General features: G+C 47.0%; 1 protein-coding gene across 1 annotated transcript; it reads right to left on the minus strand.

Annotated features, from left to right (window-relative positions):
* Positions 1-24,746: 24,746 nt before the first annotated feature.
* On the minus strand, positions 24,747-26,908 carry CHST14 (carbohydrate sulfotransferase 14). The gene has a single exon (XM_049897996.1). It carries the CDS (start codon positions 26,662-26,664, stop codon positions 25,534-25,536), a length of 1,131 nt encoding a protein of 376 aa, XP_049753953.1. The 5' UTR covers positions 26,665-26,908; the 3' UTR covers positions 24,747-25,533.
* Between the last annotated feature and the right edge of the window lie 329 nt (positions 26,909-27,237).

Here is a 27,237-nt window from a genome sequence, read left to right on the forward strand (position 1 = left end):
CTCAAATATTGTATAGTCTCACTATTATAAAAAAGATTAGATATACACACAGAAAACAAAATTCTTTGATGGTTGCCAGGCATGAGAAGGAGAGGGAGGGGAAATCACTTTCTAGATGGTAGACACTTGTTAATTCTGGTGATGGGAAAGACAAGACCAAATATGGATGAGGTCAACACAACTTGACCAAGGTAAATAAAGACATTAAGAAGTACAGGAGAAAAGGGGAGAATTTAGGTAAGTGCTGTAACATATACAATTTTGCAACAACAGTAAAAACAACCAAAAAATATGTGTGTGGTTACGTGGGTAGATATGGATGCATATACGTGTATAGAACGGCATATGGGAGTAAACACACGTGCATGTATAGGTGTATCTATAGGCATATGTGTACACGTTTGTGTTGCTACATTCACGTCATACATATAACAAAAATGTAGGGAGCACAGTTATAGAGGTTTCCTAGATGTATTCAAACAACTAGTGGAACTGGCTTCTTGGGTTAGAAGACTTGGGACCACAGTCTCAGGAACAACTTAGTCAATTGGCATAAAGTAGTTCACAAAGATAATGTTCTGCAACCTAGATTGGTGAGTATTGGCTGAGGTCTTCAAAACTTGCAAGGGACCATCTAAGATACAACTATGATACAACTGATATGGAGCAAAAGAGAATGAAGGTAATTAAAGGCTCAAAGAAGAAACTAGTCCAAGGCACTAACAGTCCACACAAACCACAGCTTCCTCTAACCTGAGTCCAGAAGAACTAGATGGTGCCCAGGTACCACTACCAATTGTTCTGACCAAGGACACAATAGAAGGTCCCAGATAGAAGGGGAGAAAATTGCAGAACAAAACTCAAATTCCTAAAAAAGGCCACAACTACTGGACGGATAGAGACGAGAGGAATCTTTGAGACTATCACCCTAAGATAACCTTCGAACTTGGATTTGAAGCTATGAATGTGTGCATCAAATATTTTTGTTTTCTTCACTTATAAAATGTAAGATATAATCAGGGCTAGTGTGTTTTCAGCTGTATGCATATTAATTGCATCGTGTTAGGCAAAAGTGTGACTTTGTAATTGTCCTTATTTAGAGATTATGTATGGTTTCAGAAATACACAGAATCACTGTACCAAAAAGAATTGGTTGACATTCAACCATTTCAGGAGGTAGCATATGATTAAGCTCCAATGGTACTGAAGGAAGAAGTCCAAGCTGCGCTGAAGACCATTGGCAAGAAGCAAGGCTCCAGAAATTGACGGAATACCAATTGAGATGTTTAAACAAACGGGTGCTGCACTGGAAGTGCTCACTCTTCTATGCCAAGAAATTTGAAAGAGAGCTACATGGCCAACTGACTGGAAGAGATCCATATTTATGCCTTTTCCAAAGAAAGGTGATCCACCCAAATGTGGAAATTATAGAACGATATCATTAATAGCACACACAAGTAAAATTTTGCTGCAGATCATTCAAAAGCGGTTGCCAGAAATTCAAGCCAGATTCTAAAGAAGACGTGGAATAGGGGATATCATTGCTGATGTCAGATGGATCCTGGCTGAAACCAGAGAATACCAGAAGGATGTTTACCTGTGTTTTATTGACTATGCAAAGGCATTTGACTGTGCGGATCATAACAATTTACGGATAACATTGTGAAAAACGGGAATTCCAGAAAACTGAATTGTGCTCATGAGGAACCTGCACATAGAACAAGAGGCAGTTGTTCGAACAGAATGAGAGGATACCTTACGGTTTAAAGTTAAGAAAGGTGTATGTCACGGTTGTATCCTTTCACCACACTTATTCAATCTGCATGCTGAGCAAATAATCCAAGAAGCCGGACTATATGAAGAAGAACACGACATCAGGATTGCAGAAAGACTCATTAACAACCTATGATATGCAGATGACACGGTCTTGCCTGCCAAAGCACTTACTGATAAATATCAAAAACTACAACCTTCAGTATGCATTACATTTTAATGTAAAGAAAAAAAAAACCCTCACAACTGGACCAGTAAGCAACATCAAGATAAACAGAAAAGATGGAAATTGTCAAGGATTTCATTTTGCTTGGATCCACAATCAATACCCACGGAAGCAGCAGCTGAGAAATCAAATGACATATGGCATTGAGCAAATCTGCTGCAGAAGATCTCTTTAAAGTATTAAAAAGCAAAGATGTCGCTTTAAGGACCAAGGTGCACCCAACCCAAACCATGGTGCTTTCAATCACCTCATATGCATGCGAAAGCTGGGCAATGAATGAGGAAGACCAAAGAAGAATTGATGCCTTTGAATTATGGTATTGGCAAAAAAAGTGAATATACCATGGACTACCAAAATCTGTCTTGGAAGAAGTAAAGCCAGAATGCTCCTTAGATGTGAGGATGACGAGACTTTGTTTCACATACTTTGGACATGTTATCAGGAGAGACCAGTTCCTGGAGAAGGACTTCATGCTTGGTAGAGGGTCAGCAAAAAAGAGGAAGACCCTCCATAAGATGGACTGACACAGTGGCTGCAACAACAATGGTCTCAAGCACAATGATTATGAGGATGGCACAGGACCAGACGGTGTTTCGTTCTGTTGTATATAGGGTCATTATGCGTCAGAACCAACTTGACAGCATCTAAAAACAACATGTTTTAAGGAGATATGTACAGGTGCCAAGTTGATGAGAGGTGGGCTCTGTAATGGTTAAGATTGTACGTCAACTTGGCTGGGCCATGATTCTCAGTGGTTTGGCAGTTATATAGTTGGGCAGTTATGTAATGATGTAGTCATCTCCATGATGAGATCTGATGTAAAGTAATTACCTCCATGATGAGATCTGTTATGAGCAGCCAATCAGTTAAAAGGGAGTTTCCTTGAGGGTGTGGTCTGCATCCAATATATATGGACTTTCTGACAATTCTTGCTGGCTTTTGCTGGCTCTGGATCCTTCATCTGGCTTGTCATCATCTGACCTCTGGTTCTTGGGACTTGAGCTAGCAGCTTACTTGCCGATAGTGGGATCCGTCAGCCTCTGCAGCCTGTGACCAGCAGCCTGCTGTCTGAACTGCTGATCTTGGGTTCATCAGCCTCTGGAACTATGTGAGTCAGAAGAAGACTCCAGCCTGATGCCTGCAACCATGTGAGCAATTTCCTTGAGACAAATCTTTCTGTATATATATATATATATATATATATATATATATATATTTTTTTTTTTTTTTCCACTGCCATCGAGTCAATTCCAACTCATAGTGACCCTATAGGACAGAGCAGATCTGCCCCATAGAGTTTCCAAGGAATGCCTGGTGGATTTGAAATGCCAATCTTTTGGTTAGCAGCTGTGGCTCTTAACCACTATGCCACCATATATATGTGTGTGTGTGTACATATATATATATATACACACATATATGCTTCACTGGTTTTCCTTCTCTAGAGAACCCAGCCTAAGATATTTGGTCATTGGTCATACATAGGTCACCTTTCAGCCAAATAATAGATTGGCTTATACAACTCGTCAGACATGGATTGGACTGGACAATGGTTTGGAGACAGGTACTGATGAGGAGTGAGCTACTTGCACCATGTGGACACTTGAGACTATGTTGGCATCTCCTGTCTGGAGGGGAGAAGGGAGGGTAGAGGGGGTTAGGAACTGGCCAAATGGTCACAAAAGGAGAGATTGGAAGGAGGGAGTGGGCTGACTCATTAGGGGGAGAGTAAATGGGAGTATGTAGTAAGGTGTGTATAAGTTTATATGTGAGAAACTTTCACTTAAAGCACAATAAAAATTATTTAAAAAAAATAGATTGGCTTATAAAAAAGGAGTAGTACCTTGAGTAATGTGCTCCCTGAAACGATTAACTGCATGAGACCAAACGGTCAACATTTATCCAAAAGCGAAGGTGAGAAGGCAACGAGGGGAAGGGAAGCTAGATCAATGGAAACAGAACAAACAGAATAGAAATAATGAGAATGCTCACGCATTGTAAAAATTGTAACCAATAGCATGGAACAATTTGTATAAAAATTGTTAAACAGGAACCTAATTTGTGGTGTAAACTTTCACCTAAAACACAATAAAATATTATTTAAATAATAATTAATGAGGTGGAGCAGGGCGGCGGGGGGAGGTGGAGGAGAATGAAGCCTGAAGATGCCCACCAGACTTAGTGCGCTGAAGGTCATTGGTGATTTTGGTGAAAGGTGTTTCTACGGAGTGAGCTGAGGAATGAAAAGGAAGTTAGGAAATGGAGACAACTCATTTTAGAAGTTCAATTATTCTGTTCCAGCAATTGTGACATTGAAACCTTTGCATTAGGACTCACTGAAGCAAGTGCCATCCGTCAAGGGAAAGAGAGCCATCGTTTGTCAGTGGGAAGTCCCCCTTCATGGATCTGTGGAGCACTGACCCTGGTGCTATTGCTGCATATATCGCAGCAGCAAGACAAATGTTCTCCATTTGGGTACGCACCTGCAAAGCTAAACAGCATGATCTGTGTGTGCAGACAGTTTGGAAGACAATAGCGGATCGGGGGTCCTTTTTAGCCCGTTTACCTAATTTTTTTTTTTTTTTTTACCTACTAGGAACAAGAAGTGACAGGAAAAGAGACCAATCACAGTGTCGGATGTGTGCAGCAGAACGCCTGGCTCACAGCAGGGTCAGCAGCACCCAGGTCTCACCACCATTGCCTGTGACACTGAGCGTTCAAAGAGCACAGAGGCCACCTAAAACCAAGGGGAAGGGTCTGCTATGGAAACACGCACGTGGCATTCCTTCAACTGGCAACTGAGAACTTTGAGGCGAACAAGGGATCTGGGCATGGAAACTACACTAAAACCCACAGCTTTGATACTCAATGTCAGATGGAGGCAATTGTCTCAGTCATTGGAGATCTGAGTTCTTCAGACATTTGGACCCATTTGAAGACATCAGCAACATTCCCTTGGGACTGAGTAGGAACCAGCACATTTTTCTGATGTGTGTGCTTATGACAAAAATCTCCTGGCCCTCATTTCTGACACCCAAAGGCTCGGTTGAAGAGGCGGCACCCCTCCGTTTTATCCTTTTTACCTGGAACGAAGCAGATCCTGAAAAGTTAAAATACTTGTCAGGCGAATAGAGAGTGTTTGAAACTCTCAAGCTGGTGTTCATTAAGGCAAGTATTTCAATGGCGCATCCCATTGACAGCAGAGATGCTGCGCCCCAAGGGCATCAGTGCTTACTTAAAAACGGCTTCGGGCACACTTGAAAAGCATTTATTCAGAGACTTTGCATATATTAAAGGAAAGGGGTTATAGAGACAGTTATTTGACAGCTATCTATGTTCAGACATCTGGTGCCTGCTTCTCCCCAGGCCTGAGCTCCTCTTTGGATTTAAGAAAGATGCCAGAGCTGCCGAAACATCTCGTTCCTGACACAGATTCTCTTTAATAAATACCAATGTCTCCTTGTCCCTGGAAAAGAATGAGGTGGGTGGGCCGAGGCAGGACACCAGTGTGAAATTGGGCCAGATGAGCCTGGGGTCTCCAGCGAAGCCACTCATTACATGGGAAAGATGCCAGCCTGCTTCCTGGGGTGAATTTAGGGAGAAGTAGAAAGGGCCCTCTGGGAGGGGGTGGGAACAATGACAAATTACAATCAGAGACTCCCCGATCAATCGGGGCGAGTCAGGAATCCTTTTACAAGGGTTAGAGATAAAATATAAATTCTTACAGCACCTTACAATGTAATTCAGAGATTTAAATCTACCCTCAGGTGTAAATGGAGTTCCTGGGTGGTGCAAATGGTTAACGCTCTTGCCCTTCGCTGCTAACCAAATGGTTGAAGGTTCAAGTCCACCCAGAGGCTTCTCAGAAGAAAGGTGGAAGTCTACTTTCAAAAAGTCGACCATTTAAAACCCTGGGGAACATAGTTCTACTCTGACACACATGAGTCAGAATTGACTTCACGGCAACTGGTTATCAGGTGTAAATGATGTTCCCAGAAAGCTGGCTGGACTTGAAGAAGAGCAAGGCATGCTGCTAGGGGAGATTCGTGCCAGGAGAGAGAGAGACTGTGCACAAGATGGGAGCAGGATCTCCTCTCGGGAGCCTGAGCAGAGTGATGGGGCTTGCTTTGTTGGACTGTAGGATAGTAACCAACCAACAAACAAGTTGCCGTTGAGTCAGTTCCAACTCATGGTGACACCATAAATGTCAGAGTAGAACTATGATCCAAAGAGCCTCTGGGTGGACTTGAACGTTCAACCTTTTGGTTGACTTGAACCACCAACACTTAGGTTGTGTTGTTGTTGTTGTTAGGTGCTGTCAAGTTGATTTTCAACTCATAGTGACTCCATGTGACAGAGCAGAACAGCCCCATAGGGTTTTCTAGGTTGTAATCTTTACCGGAGCAGATGGCCAGGTCTTTCTCCTGTGGAGTCACTGGTGGGTTCGAACCGCCAAACTTTAGGTTAGCAGCCAGGTGTTTAACCATTGTGCTACCAAGGCAGGAGCACATTAATGATTTGTACCACACAGGGACTCTACTCAGATCGTAAGCATGTCAAAAAGGCACCCTGTTCGCAAGCCTGGGGCACTTGCTTTCATAAGGCTGCTTCCCACATCTTTTCATCAATCTTGACAACTGCCATGTCAACGCAGGACCTTAAAATACGTTGTTACAAGACACCTTTATTTCGAGCATATGCTCAGGAGAATCGATTTTGTTGACACCTCCACTTTCTGAGGAAATTGGGGTAGTGGCCAGTGGAAGTCAAACCAGATTTAGGGGAAGGACCCCATTAATTCTTCTATCCCTTGTCTAATATTAAGATTTTAGCATTTGTATATATTTTCTTCAATAAGATTTAGGATCTTAAGAGTTTGGGTGTGTCTGTGTATGTGTGCACTTGCCATTGTTATAACTTTTATTTATTTTTTAAAAATATATATATTTTGATAGGTTTTGATGAGAGGCAATATAACCTAGCGTTGAAGGGAGTAGCCCCTGGAGCCAGACGGCCAGGATTTGAATCCCAGCTCATCCGGTTTGCTAGCTGTGTGACCTTGAGCAAGCTAAAACCCTCTGTGCTTGGTTTTCCTCATCTGTAAAATAGACATGGTCGTCGTTCCTGCTTCATGAAGCCGTTGTGAAGATGAGGTGAGATACCAGGCTTATCTTGTACAGTTCCTGCTCCAGACGTGGACTCAGCCATTTCTCAAAGAAGCTCTGCTTTCTTTTGGTGGAAAATGGTGTCTCATTTTCTGTACGACATCTGTGTCTCCTTTCTTCCACCCCCAAAAAGCCTGGTTCTCAAGGACATGGGGTATAATAAAATTAGAATATCACATTACTAATAACCTACTTCATCCCCATCACACACACAATAGTCTCAGAATGACATTAATACTACCACAATCAATATAATTACCGAGAGCACTTAAAACTTTTTGCATACGCTTTCCCCATTTTTATAGTTGTACTGTAGCTGCATTACCTGAGCATATGACCTTTCAAAACCAAAACCAAACCCATAGCCATCAAGTCAATTCTGACTCATGGCGACCCCTTGTGTTATATGGTGGAACTGTTCCAGGGGGTTTTCTTGGCTGTAATCTTTACAGAAGCAGATCACCAGGCCTTTTTCCTGCAGTGCTGCTGGCTGGGTTCTAAACGCCAACCTTAGGTGAGTAGATGAGTGCAAAGCGTTAGTACCACCCAGGGCCTTACACGGCCGTAATACACTATACTAACCCTCACTTAATCTTAGTTCTACAAGTAACCGTATATTTAATGCCCACCAGCTGCCCTTACGTTGATGCTGTTCCAGTCGTTTTGATTGTTTTAATTGTGAGTTTTTAAGAACATCTATTAAAGTAGAAGGCAGAAAGACTTTTTGCTGCCCCTAGTTATTCATTCTGCCTGCTAGTTCTCAAGGCCAGACCTAGTAATGGTGCTAGTAAGTACTTTAGACAAATGGCTGCAATTTATAGAGCGTTGCATGGGTTAAACCAGAAAGACCAAACCCATTGCCGTCAAGTCGATTCTGACTCATAGTGTCCCTGTAGGACAGAGTAGAACTGCCCCATAGGGTTTCTAAGAAATGCCTGGTGGATTTGAACTGCCAACCTTTTGGTTAGCAGCTGAGCTCTTAACCACTGTGCCACCACGGCTCCTTGCGTGCATTATCCCACCTAAATTTCCAAACAAATTCCATTCTACAGATCTGGAAAATGAGGCTGAGAGAAGTAAAGCCATTTATTTGCCCAACATTGTACAGATGATCAGTCATGAAGTGGTGATTTGAATTCAAGTCAGCCTGATTCCAAACCCCACGCCCTTAAGCACTATGCCAGGTATCCCGGCAAAAACATGGACTTACAAGCATAAAGGACGAAGTTTTCTACTCTGTGGCACACAGGTCAGCAGAGTGATATTTTTAGGTGTTCCAAGCCTCATGATCTCTTTATGTATACTTTGAAAATACAGATTTAGACTAGTAGGTAAGGGAGAAAAGAATAAACCTATTCCAACCAGTTTTTAAAATTGTTTGCTATAACTTAAAACTTCAGATAAATTAAAACTGTAGCAAGCTCATTTCTCCATTTCTAGAGTCAACAAATTATGGTATATGAACTATAAAATCTATGGTACCTAAGGAAACCCTGGTGGCATAGTTGTTAAGAGCTATGGCTGCTAACCAAAAGGTTGGCAGTTTGAATCTACCAGGTGCTCCTTGGGAACTGTATGGGACAGTTCTACTCTGTCTTATAGGGCTGCTATGAGTTGGAATTGATGGCAATGGGTGGTGGGTGGTGATGTTACCTAATATTAAAGCAAGATAAAAAAAAAAACATAGATTAACAAAATATACATATAGAAGAATATATATTAAATGTATGTACAATTAGAAGACTAATAACAAACAATCATGTACCATCACCCTTTTTAAAAATGAGAACATAATGTATGTTTTCTACCTGAATTATGCCTATTCATCTAGAAATTAGAAGTAGATGAAAGCATTTGGTTCATGTCTGGTGTCTATATATAGGAGAGAGTGAAGCCAGCAAAGCTGGTTTAGGAGCTGGCTTGAGCCTACTAGAGACTTGTCTTCTCCTGAAGTGGGTTCAGATGAACCCCAGGTCTTTGAGAAAGAGACCGTGTAGTCAAATAAGTGTGGAAGAACAGTGCCATAGTCCATTTCTCCACCTTCCACCTCAGATCTATGTGACACATTAACATATCAAAAACAAAACCAACAAACTCTGTGAAATTCTGATTAACTCAGGATTTCTCCAACATATTTGACCACGAAAATTTGTCACGAGGCATCACCACCTGACGCAGTTTGTTTTCCCCTGAGGAAATGCCAGCATAGGTTTAGCCTGAAATAAAAAACCCAAGGCCAAACCCTTTGCTGTTGAGTCGATTCTGCCTCATGGCGACCCCATGTTTTACAGAGTAGAGGGGTTCTATAGGATTTTTTGGCTGTAATCTTTACAGATTGCCAGGCTTTTCTTCCATGGTGCCACTGAGTGGGTTTGAACCGCCAATCTTCACGTTAAGAGCTGAGAGCAAACCATTTGCACCACCACTCAGTAATGGCCATAGAATACCTGGATGTTTTCTTAACCAAGGATGCTGGCTTCAGCACGCTCTGAATGGTAGGATCTCTCTACACCCCTTAGAAAAGCAGGAGCTCCAGAGGGAGACGGAGTGGGAACAAATCATAGCCACCCCAGCCACAGAGAAAGGCAGAGGGGAGAGCAGACCCAAGGTGGGCAAATTTGACTTGCCAGTCCAAGGGAACACTATATTAAGCATTATTTTTGCAATTCAGATGGTGGTCTCCAGGAGGAAAGAGGTACCTTAAATTACACAAATACAGCATAAGATCCTGTTATTTGACTTGCATTTTATTCAGCAAGCGTCTCATTAACAACAATTACGTGAACAATTATTACAGAAAATTGGTAATACCCATTGCATTTAAGAACAGGAGCTGCTCAAATTCCTACAAAAAGGCCAGACTTACTGGATCGGTACAGATGACCCTTCAAAACTATTGCCCTGAGGTACTCGTTAAACTTGGAGCTCAAACCACTCCCAGAGGTCACCTTTCAGCCACATGACAAATTGGCCCATAAAATAAGTAATATCACCCGTGAGAACTGTGCTCCTCAAAATATTCATCTAGATGAAACCAAATGGTAAACATTTACCTTAGACCAAAGATGAGAAGGCAAGGGGGGATGGAGAAGCTAGATTAATGAAACGGAACAACCAAAATGGAAATAACGAGCATGCTGATATATTGTGAAGAAGGTAACCAATGTCACCAAACAATAGCTATAGAAATTGTTAAATGAGAACGTAATTTCCTGTGCAAACTTTCACCAAAAACACAATAAAATATTTAAAAAAAGAACAGGAGCTGCTGAGCAAAATGTGAGGGTGAACACATTGTAAAGCTGCCTCCCCAACAGGCTCGGACACCCCCAGGGAACATGCACAGCAATGACTTTGTCACCAAACTCCCACACCTAACATGACAAAAGCAAGGACAGTTAAAGATGACACCGGCCTTGTCCCTGCAGGGTTTACAGTCTGAGATGATACACCACGTGACCAAACAGAAAAGGAGGACGGGTCCTGAGAAATGCAGACATCCATTTTAAAGCAAAATACTACTCTAGCAATCATCGGTTAATGGAATGTTGTTCTCTGTGTAATAAAGCCTTCAAGGGCACAAATTAAGCCAGCAATATTGTCCCCAAAATGTCAATAGTGGTAACGGAAAAATCCAACCACAACAATATTAAGTAAGGGCAAAGCCAGATTAGTATTCCGTGAGCTCCTTTGGAGTTTATGCCTGTGTGTAATTCCTCCTTGTCTCATGACAAGCCTCCTGCCCATGGCCATCGCTCTTGACCTTTATGTAATGTGTAATAAAATGTGTAATAGAGAGCCCAAAATGCAGGCTCTTAGGAACCCTTGGACGCCTGAGCAAAGCCCGGGTAAAAATGCTCCGAGGTAGACACACACAGTTCCAGGGGGCTCCACAGACCCGAATGCCATCCAGGGGGTTGAGGACTACAGGTTGAGAGCCTCTGGTCTAGAAGCTGCCTCTGATGCTGCTCTGGCTGATACTCCTCTAGCAGTGGCCTCCAGCCAGGCCCTGGGAAAGTTATTTTCCAAGTTCCTTCTGGAAAAGGAATGTAATGAGCCAGAATAACTAAAGAGAAACCACCTCAACTTCAAGGAGTATGGCGTGGCAGCAGAACAGGGAGATGCATTCTCAACCAAGGAGCCAGCAGCACAGAGGAAAACGGAGGAGGAGAAGGCTGACAGCAGTGGGGTGGGGAGGAGGCGGTGCCCAGAGGAGGCTACTCCCGGGGGAGGCACAGCGTTGGGGCAAGGGCGCTGACAACGCTGGCCACCACTCCACATGCTGGCCAGCATGGAACACCGAGCCAGGTCACCAGAACAACTGGGAAAGGTACCAGAGCAGTGGAGGGTGGGAATGTGAGCAGCTGGACTCTCAAAAGATGGGACAGTGGCAGGGCAGAAGGAACAAAGAAAGAACCTCAGGCTCTGGGAATGACATTGCCATTCTGAGTGAGGCTTGGAGTTCAACAAGGCTGTGCACCATTTTAAAGCACCAACGCTGGTAAAACTGCTTGATATTTGATTCTTGAGAAGGTCAAAGTTAATCATCGCTTTTTCACTCCTTTGAGACAGACTTTAAAATTGAACCCTCTCACATTTTCTGGGTTTTCCAATTTTTGTTATAATAATTACAGATTTTTTAAAATATCTTTTTAAAAAGTTATAGAACTATGGAGAACGTGACTTAAATGTTTCCCAGAAATAGATTAGGAAAGAAGGAATATTTCACATACGCCAAGCCAAGCCAGTCCCCTTGACTTCATGATAACATGGGCCCACATCTCATGATTAGTGCTTATGTCACAAGGAAGCCGTATTTTGAGAAATTCAAACAAAAGTCCAGCAAAGCGCACTGTACTACAATCACCGATATGCTACAGTCCTTACAATGTAGGAAACGACTTTGGACAAACCAAGGAGTCACATACGCTTGACATCCCAGAAATTACCAGGTACGGTAATTTGCAATTTTATCCTGTATTGGCCAGCCTCTGAAATCAAGTCATGCTAATGTTTGAGACCCTAACACGGTCATTCTTCAAAAGAAAAATGCGTAAGCTAGAGAAGGAAACATGAAGAGTTGTGAGTAAGCACCAGCATTCCTCTCACAAGAAATGTATTCCCATTAAGGAGAGGAGTCCATGGGTGATGCAAATGGTTAACGTGCTCGGCTGCTAAAGGAAAGGTTGGAGGTTCAAGTCTACCCAGAGAAGCCTCGAAAGGCCTGATGAACTACTTATGAAAAATCAGCCATTGAAAAATCCCATGGAGCACAGTTCTACTGTGACACGAATGGGTCGCCATGAGTCGTAGACAATTTGAGGGCAACTTTTTTTCTTTATTGTATTTTAGATGAAGGTTTACAGAGCAAATTAGTTTCTCATTAAACAATTAATACACATATTGTTTTGTGACATTGGTAGCCACCCCCATGACATGTTAACATTCTCCCTTTCTCAGCCTTGGGTTCCCCAGTTACCAGCTTTCCTGTCCCCTCCTGCCTTCTCTTCCTTGGCCCTGGGCTAACGTGCCCATTTAGTCTTGTTTCGTTTTATGAGCCTTTCAAATCTTTGGCTGAAGAGTGAACCTCAGGAGTGACTTCAGTACTGAGTTGAAAGGGAGCCCGAGGGCCATACTCTCAGGGTTTCTCCAGTCTCTGTCAGACCAGTAAGTCTGGACTTTTCTTGGGCGTGTGACTTAGAATTTTGTTCTACGTTTTTCTCCAGCTCTGTCCAGGACCCTCTATTGTGATCGCTGTCAGAGCAGTCGGTGGTGGTAGCCGGGGACCATCTGGCTGTACTGGACTCAGTCTGGCAGAGGCTGTGATACTTACTTGTGGTTGATTTTTTATTAAAGGAAAAGAACAAATTCCCAGGTCCCTAGTGTCAACTTGTTACTCAAACAAGTACAAACATAAAGCTAAGTACTTACGCTAACAGCTATTACACTATTATAAAAGTCAAAACAAATTTACAAATCCGAACAAAATTACAACTAAAAATGATTCAAATTAACATCATTAATTTTATGCGATAAATGATATTGTTTTGCTGCAGCTGAATCTCTGCCCAAGTGACTGTGGTACTGACTGCTAGGGTCCAGGTGTTTTTGAGTTTCCCACATTTCGTTTTACCAAGTGTCTAACTTCTCCATTTTTTTTTTTTTTTGTATCATCACCATTTACATATTAGGTCTGTTTCTGTTCTTTTCTAGTCAGAATGGGACAAGTCAGGTGGAGCTGCTTGGCACTACCTCTGCTACAGATCAAACTTCAAAGCTGAAATGGCGTGGCAGTGCTCGATTATAAAGTTGCCGTTCAGACCCTCAGGATTATTATGGAATCTTTTGTTTAGATTACCATCAAAACTGAAAATTCAAAATTAGAGGACTAGGAGATTCCCGAAATACTTCTTTGGAAAGTTTTGGGCTTGCCAGAAACTTCCATGACCTAAACCTGGAACTCTTAACCTTTTTCCTGCAGACCCCTTTGGGCAGTCTTTTGAAACCCAGGGATTCCTTCTCAGAATTTCGTTTTAGATACAAATACATAAGAAAACAGTTATATTGAAATTTAGTGTTCAAAATATTAAGAAACCAAAATGTGATATCATGTGAGTGCTTCTTTATTGACACATTGAGGATCTAGAGTCAGATCTAATATCTAATGTAATTTCTAAGTAGTGATGAGTATAATTGATATTTTACAGTATCTTCAGAGCCTGTAAAGTGATATAAAAATACCTGTGATTTCTGTAGGTGACAAAGTCACAGATTTTATTAATATTTCATAAAACTTCAGATATTTCAAGGACAAATATTGTGTGAGACCACTATTATAAGAACTCAAGAAATAGTCTTCAACAGAGAAGAAAATATTCTTTGATGGTTACGATGGGAGGGAGGGAGAGAGGGAGGGAGAGGACTCACTAATTAGATAGTAGACAAGAACTAATTTAGGTGAAGGGATGGACAACACACAATACAGAAGAAGTCAGGACAACTGGGCTATACCAAAAGCAAAGGAGTTTCCTGAATAAACTGAATGCTTCCAAGGCCGGAGTAGCAGGGGCCAGGGTTTGGGGACCATGGTTTCAGGGGACATCTAGGTCAATCGGCATAATAAAAACTATTAAGAAAACGTTCTGCATTCCATTTTGGAGAGTGACATCTGGGATCTTAAATGCTAGCAAGTGGCCATCTAAGATGCAACAATTGGTCTCAGCCAACCTGGAGCAAAGGAGAATGAAGAACACCAAAGACATAAGGTAAATATGAGCCCAGGAGTCAGAATGGACCACATAAGTCAAAGACTATATCAGCCTGAGACCGGAAGAACTAGATGGTGCCCAGCTACAACTGATAAGTCTCATGACAGGGAGAACAACAGAGAATCCCTGAAGGAGCAGGAAAGCAGTGAGATGCAGACCCCAAATTCTCGTAAAAAGACCAGACTTAATGGTCCGACTGAGACCAGAGGGATCCCGGAGGTCATGGTCCCCAGGCCTTCTGTTAGCCCAAGACAGGAACCATTCTCAAAGCCAAATCTCCAGACAAGGATTGGACTGGACTACAAGACAGAAAATGATACTAGTGAGGAGTGGGCTTCTTGGATCAAGTAGACACATGAGACTATCTGGGCAGCTTCTGTCTGGAGGGAAGATGTGAAGGCCAAGGGGGACAGATGCTGGCTGAATGGACATGGAAACACAGGGTGGAGGGAAGGAATGTGCTGTCTCGTTAGGGGGAGAGCAACTAGGAGTATATAGCAAGGTGTATATAAGGTTTTATATGAGAGACTGACTTGATGTGTAAACTTTCACTTAAAAGAAAAAACTTCAGATATTTCAGAAAGGGCTAGTGAAAAGAAAGATGTAACTTTTTCCCAAGTTTCCGACTCCCTGAATTCTATATACAGACCCTCTAAGGAGTCCCAAGGACTCCAGGTAAAGACCTTGGCCTAAGCCTAACCCAATAAAACAGTTAAAGTTATACACTATTAGGTTAGGCTTAGGCCAAGGGTCCTTACCTGGGATTCCACTTATTCAAGATTAGGAGCCCTGGTGGCGCAGTGGTTAAGAACTCAGGCTGCTAACCAAAAACTCAGCAGTTGGAACCCACCAATCCCTCCTTGGCAACAATTGGGGCAGTTCTGCTCTGTCCTATAGGGTTGCTATGAGTCAGAATCAACTCTACGGCAATGAGTTATTCAAGATTAACCTCAGGCTTGGATGATTAAGAAGCTGCTCAGGAACATGGACCATTCATTGCTCTCCTTCCACAGGCGAGAGTGGCCGAGATCCAAATCCAGCCCATTTGGCCAGTGGGTCTCTGAACTTTTGGGCACCTTGCATGATGAGGCTCTAACCTGAAGCTCCCTCTTTTACCCTTTTCTCTTCAAAGATTCACTGCAGAGTGAGGCAGGACATCCTCCCCTTAGGTCTCAGCTGTTCCTCCCTGGGAGGAGCCCCAGGGACCACAGAGCACTAGTGTGGCTCCCAAGCCAGGTGGAAAGGCTCTAAAGAGACATCTGCTCGGTGTGTGTTTTGGAGGGGAGGGACGGGTAACTCCCCAGAGTTGAAGGACTCTCCTTGGTGGTTAAGCATCTAGTCATGAGGAACCGGGGCCAGGAGACCCCCAGAGCAAGGAGAACCCAGACAGTCATGTGTTGCCCCCTCCACCCACCCCCTGGGTGGGGAGGGCAGAAATGTCCTAGGGTTGCTAAGCAACCTGACAGAATTCAGGGATGATGGTACCCAGGGGATTGTTACACCCTCGATAGCATGTGCCATGTGGTGTGTGTAATGTGATGCATCACTTCCCCTTGAGATCTAGAAGGGGGTGGAAAAAGCCAAATTTGTAAAGCAGCCTAGAGAAGCCAGAGCTGATTGTGGGTGCTCACTCCAGTGTTCAGTGGTGCCCCCTCCCCTGGGATACCCCTCTTCTTCCTGCACCAGACTCTGTCAAAATCTGCTCTCTATTCATAGTCAAGGTGCTAAAAGGAGCTGATAAATGAATCCACCACAAGAAGAACCCAACTGATAAGACTTCCCAGCTGCCCAAGCATGGTTATGAGCACAGACTTGGGAACCGCCTCCTAGCATCCAATTCCGGGTCAGCCTCTCCATAGCTGTGCCACAGCCTTTTTTGAGCCTGAGCCTCCTTGTCTGTAAACTGGAGCAAAAAAATCTGTCATTTTGAGAATGAAATGTGTCAGCCTGAATCTAATCATGAGAAAACCATCCTATTACCCATTGAGACCCATAAGCCTGAATCTAATCATGAGAAAACCATTAGACAACCCAAACTGAGGGACATTCTATAAAACAACTGATTCAGATGCTTTAAAATGTCAATGGCATGAAAGACAGAAAAAAAAAAAAAAAAAAGGCCAGGGACTGTTTTAGATTAAAGGAGGCTAAGAAGACACAACGACTAAATGTAGGACATGATCCCTGATTGGATCCTGGATTTTAAAAAAGTAGTCATAAAAGAAATTATGGGGACCATTGGGGAAATTTCAGTGTGGACTGTATATAAAACTGGTACATTAATGTAAAATGTTTTCGGTTTGTTTATGGTGCTGGGTTACATACAGAATGCTCTTTTCCTTAGTAGATTCATGCTGAAGTATTTTGGGGTGGAACGTCATGATGTCTGTAACCTACTCTCAAATGGTTTAGTAAAACATACATACACAGAGAGAGGAAACAAATGTGGCAAAATGTTAGCTGGTGAATCTAGGTCTATGGGTGTTCATTGTACTATTTTTAAAACCTTTATGTTATGAATTTTCAAAATAAACAATAGAAAAAGCGTACAGAAATCTCTTAGCACAGGGCTTGGCACAAGGAAACAGTCGCTAAATGGCAGCTCCTTACTGTGATTCATATGACTTTTGCATCTATGAGGGGTGATTTCTTAAACCAAGCAAACAACGCTGTAGAACAGTAAAATGACGAGTTTCTGGCATGGGATGGTGGCAGGACTTGGGGTACTAGAGCTTTGCTGGAGTCTCCCCTACTCTGCCTGGCTCCCCAACACAAAGAGGGAGCTCCTCCCCTCACAGAAGGCAGCACCCCGCTCTCCACACTGTGGGAAGGAGGATGTCTGAGGAGCTCAGAGCCAGGCCTTCAGACTTCTTTGCGTGGAAGTTAAGAGATGAGAGCTGGAAATGACACTTTTAATCTCAGGCTGGATGGAGGCAGCCCCCCACATGCACAATTTGGAGAGCAGTCAGTACGTTTGTGAGAATGAGAAAGAAGGTCCCTTCCTCTGGGTGACCCAGCCTTGTCCAGGCACCAGCTGCCCAGGCGCACACAGTAGCCCTAATTAATCCCGTCCATGTAATATTATTAGCTTCCACTAATTGAATGACCAAGCGCTTCCTGTGACTGATTTCATAATCTCACAACACCTCTTCAGGATAGATATTATTTTGCCCTTTTCACTTGTAGAGAGACAGACTCGGACAGGTTTAGAAACTGGTGCAATATTGACCCAGCTAGTAAGTCCTGAGAAAGAGAGCAAGAATCTGAACCCAGGTCTTCCTACCTCCAAAGCTCTAGTCCCACAGCCCCTCTCCGCAGCCTTCCATTTCTGCAGTTACATACAATGCAAAATTCCTTTCCTCATGGGGTCTGAGAGCCCTCAGAAGGTGGTGAAGATGAGGGGTGAGGGAACTGAGACTTGGAGGAAGGATTTGCTCAAGATCCTCAGAGCTGGCAGAGCTGGGAGTGGAATGAAGGAATCTGCTCACACCCTGTGTCCCTTATACCCCACGGGACTCCTCCTAACAGCCATCAGAGGCTGAAACAGATACACTCCTCTGTGAAGCCTGGAAGGGCTATGAATAAAAGAACATGGCCCTCTTTCACCTCTGCTTTAGGGAAGTTGTTTGATTATTGCAAGTCACTCTCTTTGGGAAATTCCCATGGTCATCTCCCGACTCTCAGGCTCCTCTCTTGGTTCCACCTTTTGTGATGTCTGTCTCTCACCTGACTATGTTCATGCCAGCCCAGGTGGCATCTCTTCCTTGCTATGTGTCAGCAAGCCCAGGGCCCAGCCCTGCCTCGGCCACTTCCTGTATCTAGGGCCCCTTTTCCTGCTATTGTTTCCTTAATGGGACATCTCTCCTTCCTTCCAGTTTTCTTTTTCTTTGAAGAGGCAACATGCTAACCACTAGATGTCCATTGTTATTCCTGATTTATTTTCCTGCAGAAATTCCTCTTCCTCCATTCCTCTTGCTGCCATCCACCCATCTACCCACCCACCCATCCACCCACCCACCCCTCCATCCACCCACCCACCCCTCCATCCACCCACCCACCCCTCCATCCACCCACCCACCCCTCCATCCACCCACCCACCCATCCATCCATCCACCCATCCATCCATCCATCCATCCATCCATCCATCCATCCATCCATCCATCCATCCATCCATCCATCCATCCATCCATCCATCCATCCATCCATCCATCCATCCATCCATCCATCCATCCATCCATCCATCCATCCATCCATCCATCCATCCATCCATCCATCCATCCATCCATCCATCCATCCATCCATCCATCCATCCACCCATCCATCCACCCATCCATCTATCCATCTACTTATTCATCCATCTAGCCATCCATTCTTCCATTCTCTCTCTCACACACACACACACAAACCTATCCAGTTACCTGGTCTTCCACTGAGTCAAACTTTATTAAGCACTTTTGTTGTCATTAGCTCCTGTCAGGCCAGTTCCAACTTACAGTCACCCCACATGTGCACAGTAGAACTGCTTTGTAGGGTATTCAAAGCAGTGACCTTTCAGAAGCAGATTGCTGGGCCTGTCTTCTGAGGTGCCTCTGAGTGGGCTCAAATCATCAACCTTTCGGTTAATAGTTGAGTGCTTAACTGTCTGCGCCACCCAGGGGGCTCCTTATTGAGCACCTACTACTATGTACCAAATACACAGAGGAACAAGGCCTGGCCCTTGCCTTTGAGAAGCTCCCAGTCCGTAGGGCTGACAAGTAATCCAAGCATTGAAAGTTCTCCAAGAAGTGTTTACTAGGGATTGTGGGACATCAGAAGATCAAAGTATTTAGCCATTCAGTAGCTGAGAAAGGCCTTAGGGAGGGCAGGGCATCTGAGCTGCGACGGAGTCCCTTTCCTTCTTCTGTTCTTCCTCTGTGGCCATTACTCCTCTAGTCCTTCATCCCTATTCACCTTTTTTTCCCTGTGAGTGCTTGTAGTCTCAGCACACAAAAACCAAAGGCCCCTCCCCAAAAGTTGCCCAGGGGCTGGCTTTTCCCTACAGGGTTTCGTGTTTTAGGCCAGCTCTCTCTCTTCCATCTGCCAGAACTGCTTTCTTTTTATTGGAAACTGGCACCCAGGCAGCAGGAGGCCCCCCTTGCAAGAGACTGGCCTGCTACTGTGTCCAAGGAGACTTGGAGGAGGAACTACTTGTAGAGGAAGCTCATTACAGCTTCTCATTATCAACACGGGGTGGGGAGGGGGAGAGGAAGGCATGTCTGGGCTGCCAACTTGGCTTAGCTCCCTAACCCCACCCCCCATTCCCCACCCTGCCAAACCCGACTGGTCTTGGGCCTGCTTCAAGTACCTTCCTCCAGGCAGCTTGCAAGCCCTTCATAGCAGCATGTTCAGGGGCCAGTCTGGTCTCCAGCTCCCCTGGACACTGCTGCTCTGATGGCCCCTCTGGCCACAGTATTTGGATTCTTGGGACTGTGCTGTCCCTGGGGCTCTGGCCAGGCTCCTAAGAACAGCTCAGTCTCTCCAGATTCTTGAGCTGAGAACAGAGAAATGATCAGGTAGATGCTTGGTGGCCTCCTGCCCCACTAGGCTGCATGGTGATGGCACATGTATGTCAATGTCCAAATGAAGGGCAGGGAGCAGGGATCTTGCTATAAGCCCAGGGGATTGCCAGAGGGAAGAGTTTAGTGCAGGAGCCCCAGACATCTGGGGGCTCTTACTAGACCAACAGCTGTTTTCCAGTCATTCAAAAGATCTTGGTGTCAACGGAACATGTGGGGACCCATGCCCATAAGTCAGAGTGGCCAACTTGGGTCTGTGTGGCAGCCATGGAGGTGCACTGCTCAGATCTGCGTTCCAGAGAACCAGCTGTGAGGAGTACAGCTGGCTGACAGCCCCCAGCTGCTGCACCTTTGGATCCACCTCAATATTCATGCTCCCCCTGACTGCTTCAAGCCAAAGATGAGCATAGCAGGGGTACTAGAGATGGACAACTTCTGCCTGATGGAGGATGCTTCTCATAGGCAGTCCTTGCCTTAGGTTCCCCACTGGCCTGGCTGAGACTTTCTTAGAGCTACATTGTAATCGAAGGCTTTCCCTTCCCAATTCTTCCTTGTCTCTCTCCTTTCATAGGTGTCAAGCTATCCCTGCCTCCTTCTGTTCCCACCTCCTTTGTCCTTCACAGGTGTTTCCCCCAATAAACCTCTTGCACACCCAATTCTGTCTTGGCATCTGCTTCTAGGAGAACCCAAACTGATAGAGTCTAGTACATTCATGGTTTGGGTCCAGCCCTAACAGAATCTGGAGCAAATCTGGAGAAAGGCCAGTGGGTAGACTCACTTGCAGACTGTTGTGAGAAGGGCTGGAGCAGGGTGTAAAATTCAGAGAAAATGAACACAGTGCTCATCAGCAAATGCAGTGAGCTGGACAACTGATGATGCACATGCACTTGGGGGAAGCAAACATTAAACGGAGCTGGGTGTTAATCCCAACCCCACTACCTCTTTGGGCAAGTCATGTAAGCTTAACTTCTTCATCTATAAAATGAGACTAATTATACTTACTTGCTGGCTGGTTGTAAGAGTGAGGAAGATGATGCATGTACAGCACTGATCACAGCTCCTGGCACGGAGCACGCTCCCAATTCAGAGCACCCAAAAGCCATTACCCTCGAGCCACTGCCGACTCATAGCAACCCTACAGGACACAGTAGAACTGCCTCGTAGGGTTTCCAAGTCTTTACAGAAGCAGACTGCCACATCTTTCTCCTGGAGGGTTCCAACCTCAGACCTTTCAGTTAGCAGTCGAGCACTTTAACCACTGTGACACCAGAACTCCTTCAATTCAGAATTGTTGTTGTTAGATACCCTCGAGTCAGTTCCGACTCATAGTGACCCTATAGAACAGAGTAGAACTGCCCCATAGGGTTTACAAGGAGCGGCTGGTGGATTTGAACTGCCAACCTTTTGGTTGGCAGCCGAGCTCTTAACCACTGCACCACCAGGGCCCCTCAATTCAGAGTAGCTATTATTAATTATAAGGACAATGGTTAAAGCGCTTGGCTGCTAACTGAAAGGTGGGTGGTTCAAAACCACCAGCGGGTGTACAGGAGAAAGATGTGGCAACCTGCTTCTGTAAAGATGTGGAAGCAGCCTTAGAAACCCTATGGGGCAGTTCTACTTTGTCCTGAGGTGTCGCTATGAGTTGGAATCCACTCAACAGCAATCGGTTTGGTTTTGGGTGTTGTTAGTTACTAGTAAATTTCTTTAGGAAGAAAAAAGATTCTTTCCTCCACTTGAAGCCAGGCAGGCTCTGGTTCAATGAAAAAGGCATTGGATCCATGCTGGGAGGAGTCCTGACAGCCTAGCCCCCTCTGGTGATGGGCCTCTGGGAAAGGTGAGGGTCCTGTGTTTACCCAGGTTGGGTGGGCCAGCTGGCCCACTCTACCCTTGATTCTTCCTGCAGACGGCCTCTGTGGTAGGACCCTACTGGGGGAGGCAGAATACGTAGGCGAGGGAAGGGACCTCAGCATTTAAAGGGAGGTGGCTTCTGGGCAGTATCTTCAGACAGCATGAGAAATGGACCAAAGCTGAAGGCTGAGAGGGCCATCAGGGCCCAGACCTGGAAGGCGAGGCCCCTTTGGGGTCTTTCCCTTTCCTTGGTTCATCACTCTCAGAGTGAGTCTAGAGTGAATTCTAAAGGGAACGCTTGTCCTGGCAGGTGCCAGGCAATGGTGTAGGGCTTGGCTCGATGTGGGGATCAGAGAAAACAGATCCAGTGAAGAGGAGCAATTCTGAGAAGACACAGTCCAGGTGTCCCGTCCTGAGAATGCCCCTGCCCCTCACGACCCAGAGCCTCCTGTACACCAAGATGTGGCCTGAGTGCCCAGTGTAAGGCAAGCCCCGCTACAGCCAGCTGGTTACCCACGCTCTCTGCCACGTGGAAGGAAGGGTAGATGACAAATTAAGTTCCTCAGGGGCTGACTGTAGGGGAAAAGATGACCCAAAAGGCAGCCTGTCTTAGCAATTGCTTTCCCTCTTACCTCCAATCTCCTCCCTTATCCCCACACCACAGGTGTCCAGCACTGACTGTCAAGATGCTTTGTGGCCCAGGACCCCTTTTCTGCCTGGGAGGAGAGTAGCCAACAAACTACACACCAAGGGACTTCATTAGTCTCCCACTCTTCTGGGGCAGGGATTGGTGAATGTCAGTAGGGTGAATGAAGGAATGAAAATTGAGGCAAGAGAATATGCCCCAATGCCCCTAAATACAACCTTCTCCATCCTCCATATTCCTTAACCTTCCTATTCTCTCTTCTCTCTATTCCCACCTACCATAAGTCAACTCTCTCTTTCTCTCTCTCCCTCCCTTTCTTTTCCTCTCTCATCTGTTTGGGAGGCAGACAGACTTCAGCTGGACTTTGGGCCAGTTACTTAGCCTCTCTGTGCTAGTTGCCATGTCTGAGAACTAGGATAGTTTGAATCCACCAGGCGCTCCTTGGAGACTCTATGGGGTAGCTCTACTCTGTTCTATAGGGTCACTATGAGTTGGAATTGACTGGAAGGCAATGGGTTTGCTTCTTTTTTTTTTTTTCAAACTATGATAACACTATGGCACAGGCAATTGTGATGATCAAGTGAGATGAGGTAAATACAACAGCTGGACCAGCATTCTCTGGGTTCTCTGTGCTCCACACAGCAGGCCCTCATGAAGAGGACTGATCAGCTGCCGTAGGTCTGGAGAGGCACTTCTCAGGCAAGGAGGAAGAAGCCAGGGGCGTGGTAGGGGTGGGGAGCTCCTCAGGAACAGAAGCTCAGAGGACTGACTGCAGAGGAAGTGAACCCAGGGATCAAAGGGTCACCACCCAGAGGCAGCTTGGGTCTTCAGCACTGGACCGGACACATGCCCTGGCTTGTCCTCTGTCCTCATAACCCTCTGAGGGATCAGGTATTCAGCCAGCATCTCAAAGAACATTCATTGAGCTAGATGTTGGGATGGGAGCCTTTACTCATTTTGTCTTCATTAATCCACACAGCGATCTACATAAGATAGGAATTATCATTCCCTTAATATAGTGGAGAAAGCTGAGGCTCAGAGAGGTGAGGAGTAGGGCTGCAACTCGATCAGTCTGGTGACTCCAAGTGCAGTGCTCTTTGTCCTACGGGGAGAGGCACACCTTGGAACTCCACAACCATCTCCATGGTGACTATGTGCCAGACCTTTGGGCTAGGTGCTGGGATTGTTGAGCGAACAAGGCAGAGTCCCCACGTCACATAACTCACAACCTCAGTGGGGGAGACTGGTAAGTAACTAGGCTGTTATAAGAAAGAATGATAAGTGCTCTCTGAGGTCATGTCTGCAGAGCCAAGGGGGCCCTGAAAAGGGGAATCGGACCCAGACAGGGCATCAATGAAGGCCTCTTGGAGGCAAATGACCTGGAGAGTCATGGTGGAGAACCATGAGTGCCCCCAGAAGCACCTCTACCACCATTTTGGGAATAGGGTCAGCTTTCCTCTCCAAAGTCAAGCCAATAGGCTAGATATAGGTGGTGCCTGCAAGAGAAGCCCTCCTTGCCTCTCTTTCTCACTCCCCTGGGCCCTACCTCACCACAGCCTTACATACCTGAAGTACAGAAGTTCCCACTGGGGGTGTATAAACCAGGACTAATAGCAAAGAGCAAGCTCAGGGACATGTCAGGCCCAGCCTGCCGTTCTCTGCACCCTGGGGAGCTGGGATCTCTGGAGCAGTGGGGGAACCCACCATACTAGGGCCCGTCCTCTACTGCCCCAACTGTTTTTCCTCCCACATCACCAGCACCTTCCTCTGGACCATCGTCAGCAAGTACCTGTCCCTCACTCAACCTCCTTGCGGCTCTCAATGCCAGGACAGCCTCCCCTTGCCCAACCACATGAAGATCCCCTTTTCATTTAAAAATGCACCGAAGGCCTCCTCACTTGGGAAATATTCCTACCTGAGAGCAGGAGGAGCCAATGTCACATACCCACCTTCTTCAAGGAATAATCCACATGGGTGTACTATGGACCTGGGGCCATTCCTAACGGGGCCTGCCCTTTGGTGGGGTCCCAGAAGTACAGTCAAGTATGCCCTATTGGAAGCCCCCACAGGCTCCATAGTGTGGTAATGCCCCTCTGGGCTGGCCCAAGCAAGTTACACATTGCATTAGATTCTTTATCTGCAAACTACCTCTCCTGACCTGTGGAGACAGACATGTTGGAGACTGGGTGGGCCTTCAGGAGCTCAGAAGGGAGACTCACAGAGATGCCGACTTTGTATACAAAACAGCTTTATTAAAAATCCAGCTATTAAGACAAAAAAGCCCTCACAAACGTTCTACCAAAAAGTACAAATTTTAAATAAATGCATCAGAAAAGTGGCAGTCAGATGTACCAGCCACAGTTACTCTCAAAGGCCTTGTGGGGTAGGGGAGTTAGGGAGAAGGGTTTCAGAGACCTGGGAAGAGTGGGACAGAGGGGTCTTTGGATGCCTGCAGGACTGGCTCCTGAAGCTACCAGGCAACAGCCTTGCCTGTTTTTCTTTCCATGGAAAAATGGAATGAACCTGGCAGATGCAGGAAATTCTGAGTCTGGAGCAGGAGGGCAGAATAGGCATTTATAAGGCACTAGTGCTGACCTCAGCCCTGAGGAGCACCATCGGTGGATGAATAGGAGATCAAGCCATAGGGTCCCTGGCTCTGATTGTGCTTCTAATTAGGGCCACCTATGGGTTTGCTTTTATGGGTTTGGCCACAGGTAGACCAAGTGGACTGCACAAGCCCTGCGGCCTGGGCCCTGGAGCCAGTCTTTAGAGCAGGTGCATTGCTTCATTGGCAAACTAGTGTCTAGCCCTGCCAGGGCAAGAAGAATCACACCAGCCCCAAGAGGCCACCCAATAGGGAGCACCAGGCTTTCTGCTCAGCCCTGTCCTCTGATCCACTGTGGGCACCTACCCTGGGCAAGGAACTTCTAAGAGCAGTCCCTGCCATCTGGGCATCTGGAGAAACCCCAAGCCTCAGAGCTAGGGTTTCTCAGCACAAGAAACTGTCACTATTGAAACCAGTCCCCACTGGCTGCTAGCCCCGTACCCATGCTCACTGGTGACAGGCCTCCTTGGTGACATTAGGCAGAGGGTAGGCAAAGAGGGAGAAGTCCAGGATATACTTCGGCAGCACATCCTGCAGCAGAGCCCGTGGGGCACTGCACAGGTGGTAGTGCAAGCTCTCAGGGCTGGCTGGCCGGTACCAGGCTTGGCGTGTGGGGAATCGGACATGGGGTGGTGCCCGCACCCACTCTAGCACCTGGTTGGCATCGGCCTCCAGCCTCTCGTAGGAGCCCACAAAGTCGTAGTGCACAGCACAAGGCTGGCACAGGTGGTACACGGGCATCCAGTGCTCGTTCATGTGCTCAGGGTCCTCGTCCACCAGGTATTGCAAGAACTCCGGGAAGGTGACATCGTCTCCCGCAGGGCTAGGCCCAGCTCCGGCCCTGTAACGCCTCACAATCTCAGCCCCATAGCGCTGCTGGTACTCTCGGATCTCGCCAAACTTGTTGCGGTAAGCAGAAAGGAGGCGCTCCAAGGGGTCCCGCACAAACAGGAACTTGAAGTAGTGCTGCAGGCGGTAGCGGATTTCCTCCGGCCGTAGGTCAGCCAGGAACACCAGGTCACTGCGGTGGTCCATCTTGAGGCGGACGTCCACGCTGTCCAGGACCCCTGCCAGCACCTTCAGCACCCGCTTCCAGTTGGAGCAGGCCACCTTGGGGACGTAGCAGTAGAGGAAGCGGTAGCGGTCACTCACGAGGATGTGGCGCAGCAGGGTGCGCCGCTGCCCCACCGGCAGGTCCCAGGGGTCCCGGGGCATGCCCCGCTGTCCGCACACGGCTCGCAAGGTGCGGTTCTGGACGTCCTGCCGCACCTGCAAGTCCGAGTCCGCGGCGTCCACGGTCAGCCTCCCAGGCCCCGGGCCCGTCCCGCGCCAGGGCGCGCCCTCGCGGCTGGGGGGGTGCAGGGGAAGGGGCTTCATCTCGGCCAAGATGCCCCGCTCAATCATGAGCAGCAGCCCGCTGGAGGCCACGATCACCGCGAACATCAGCATGGACGGCAGTAGCAGGGGCGGCCCCCCCAGCCCGGCCCGGGCCCTGCCCAGTGGGGCCCGCCTCAGCGCCCGGCCCAGGGGCTCGGCGCCATTTGGGGCCGCCAGCGGGGTCAGCGGGCGAGGGAACATGGTGCTCCCGGGCGGGGGCCCGCGCGGCCCAGCCGGTCTGAGGGTCGCCTGGGAGGCGGGCTCAGGCTGGGACGGGAGCCGGGTGTCCGGGCCCAGAGAGCCGCGAGGGAGCCGGGGAGGGGAGGGCTGGCGGGCGGCCCCGGCGCGCGCGGGGGTGCCGGCTCCCGGGCTGAGGCACCGGAGCAGGCGGCGGGCGGCGAGCGGGCGCGGCGAGGGACCAGGGCCGGATGTCCCGCCCGACAGCTCTCCGCCCCCGGCCCCGCAGTGACATAGGCGCGGAGGCGGGCCCAGGCCGGGGGCGGGGAGAGGGGCGGGCGCCCCCGCGGGAGAGGGTGCCTGAGCTGGGGCCGCCCCGGACCCCCGGGCTTCGGAAACAAAAGCTGTCGAGACGCCGAAGACCGGGAAGAGCCAGGCCGCGCGCGGCCCCCTATCTCCCGCAGCCCAGGTCCTGCCTGAGCTGGACAGACAGGACCCGCACCCACCACCCCGCCGCACGCTCAAGCCCGGCCGAGCCCATCGTCCAGGAATGGGTCTGGAGCAGGGGGCACAGCGCCTCTCTGCGAGTCCAAACAT

Source organism: Elephas maximus, chromosome 10 (genome assembly GCF_024166365.1).
Source record: "Elephas maximus indicus isolate mEleMax1 chromosome 10, mEleMax1 primary haplotype, whole genome shotgun sequence".
In the NCBI taxonomy this organism is placed as follows: domain Eukaryota; kingdom Metazoa; phylum Chordata; class Mammalia; order Proboscidea; family Elephantidae; genus Elephas; species Elephas maximus.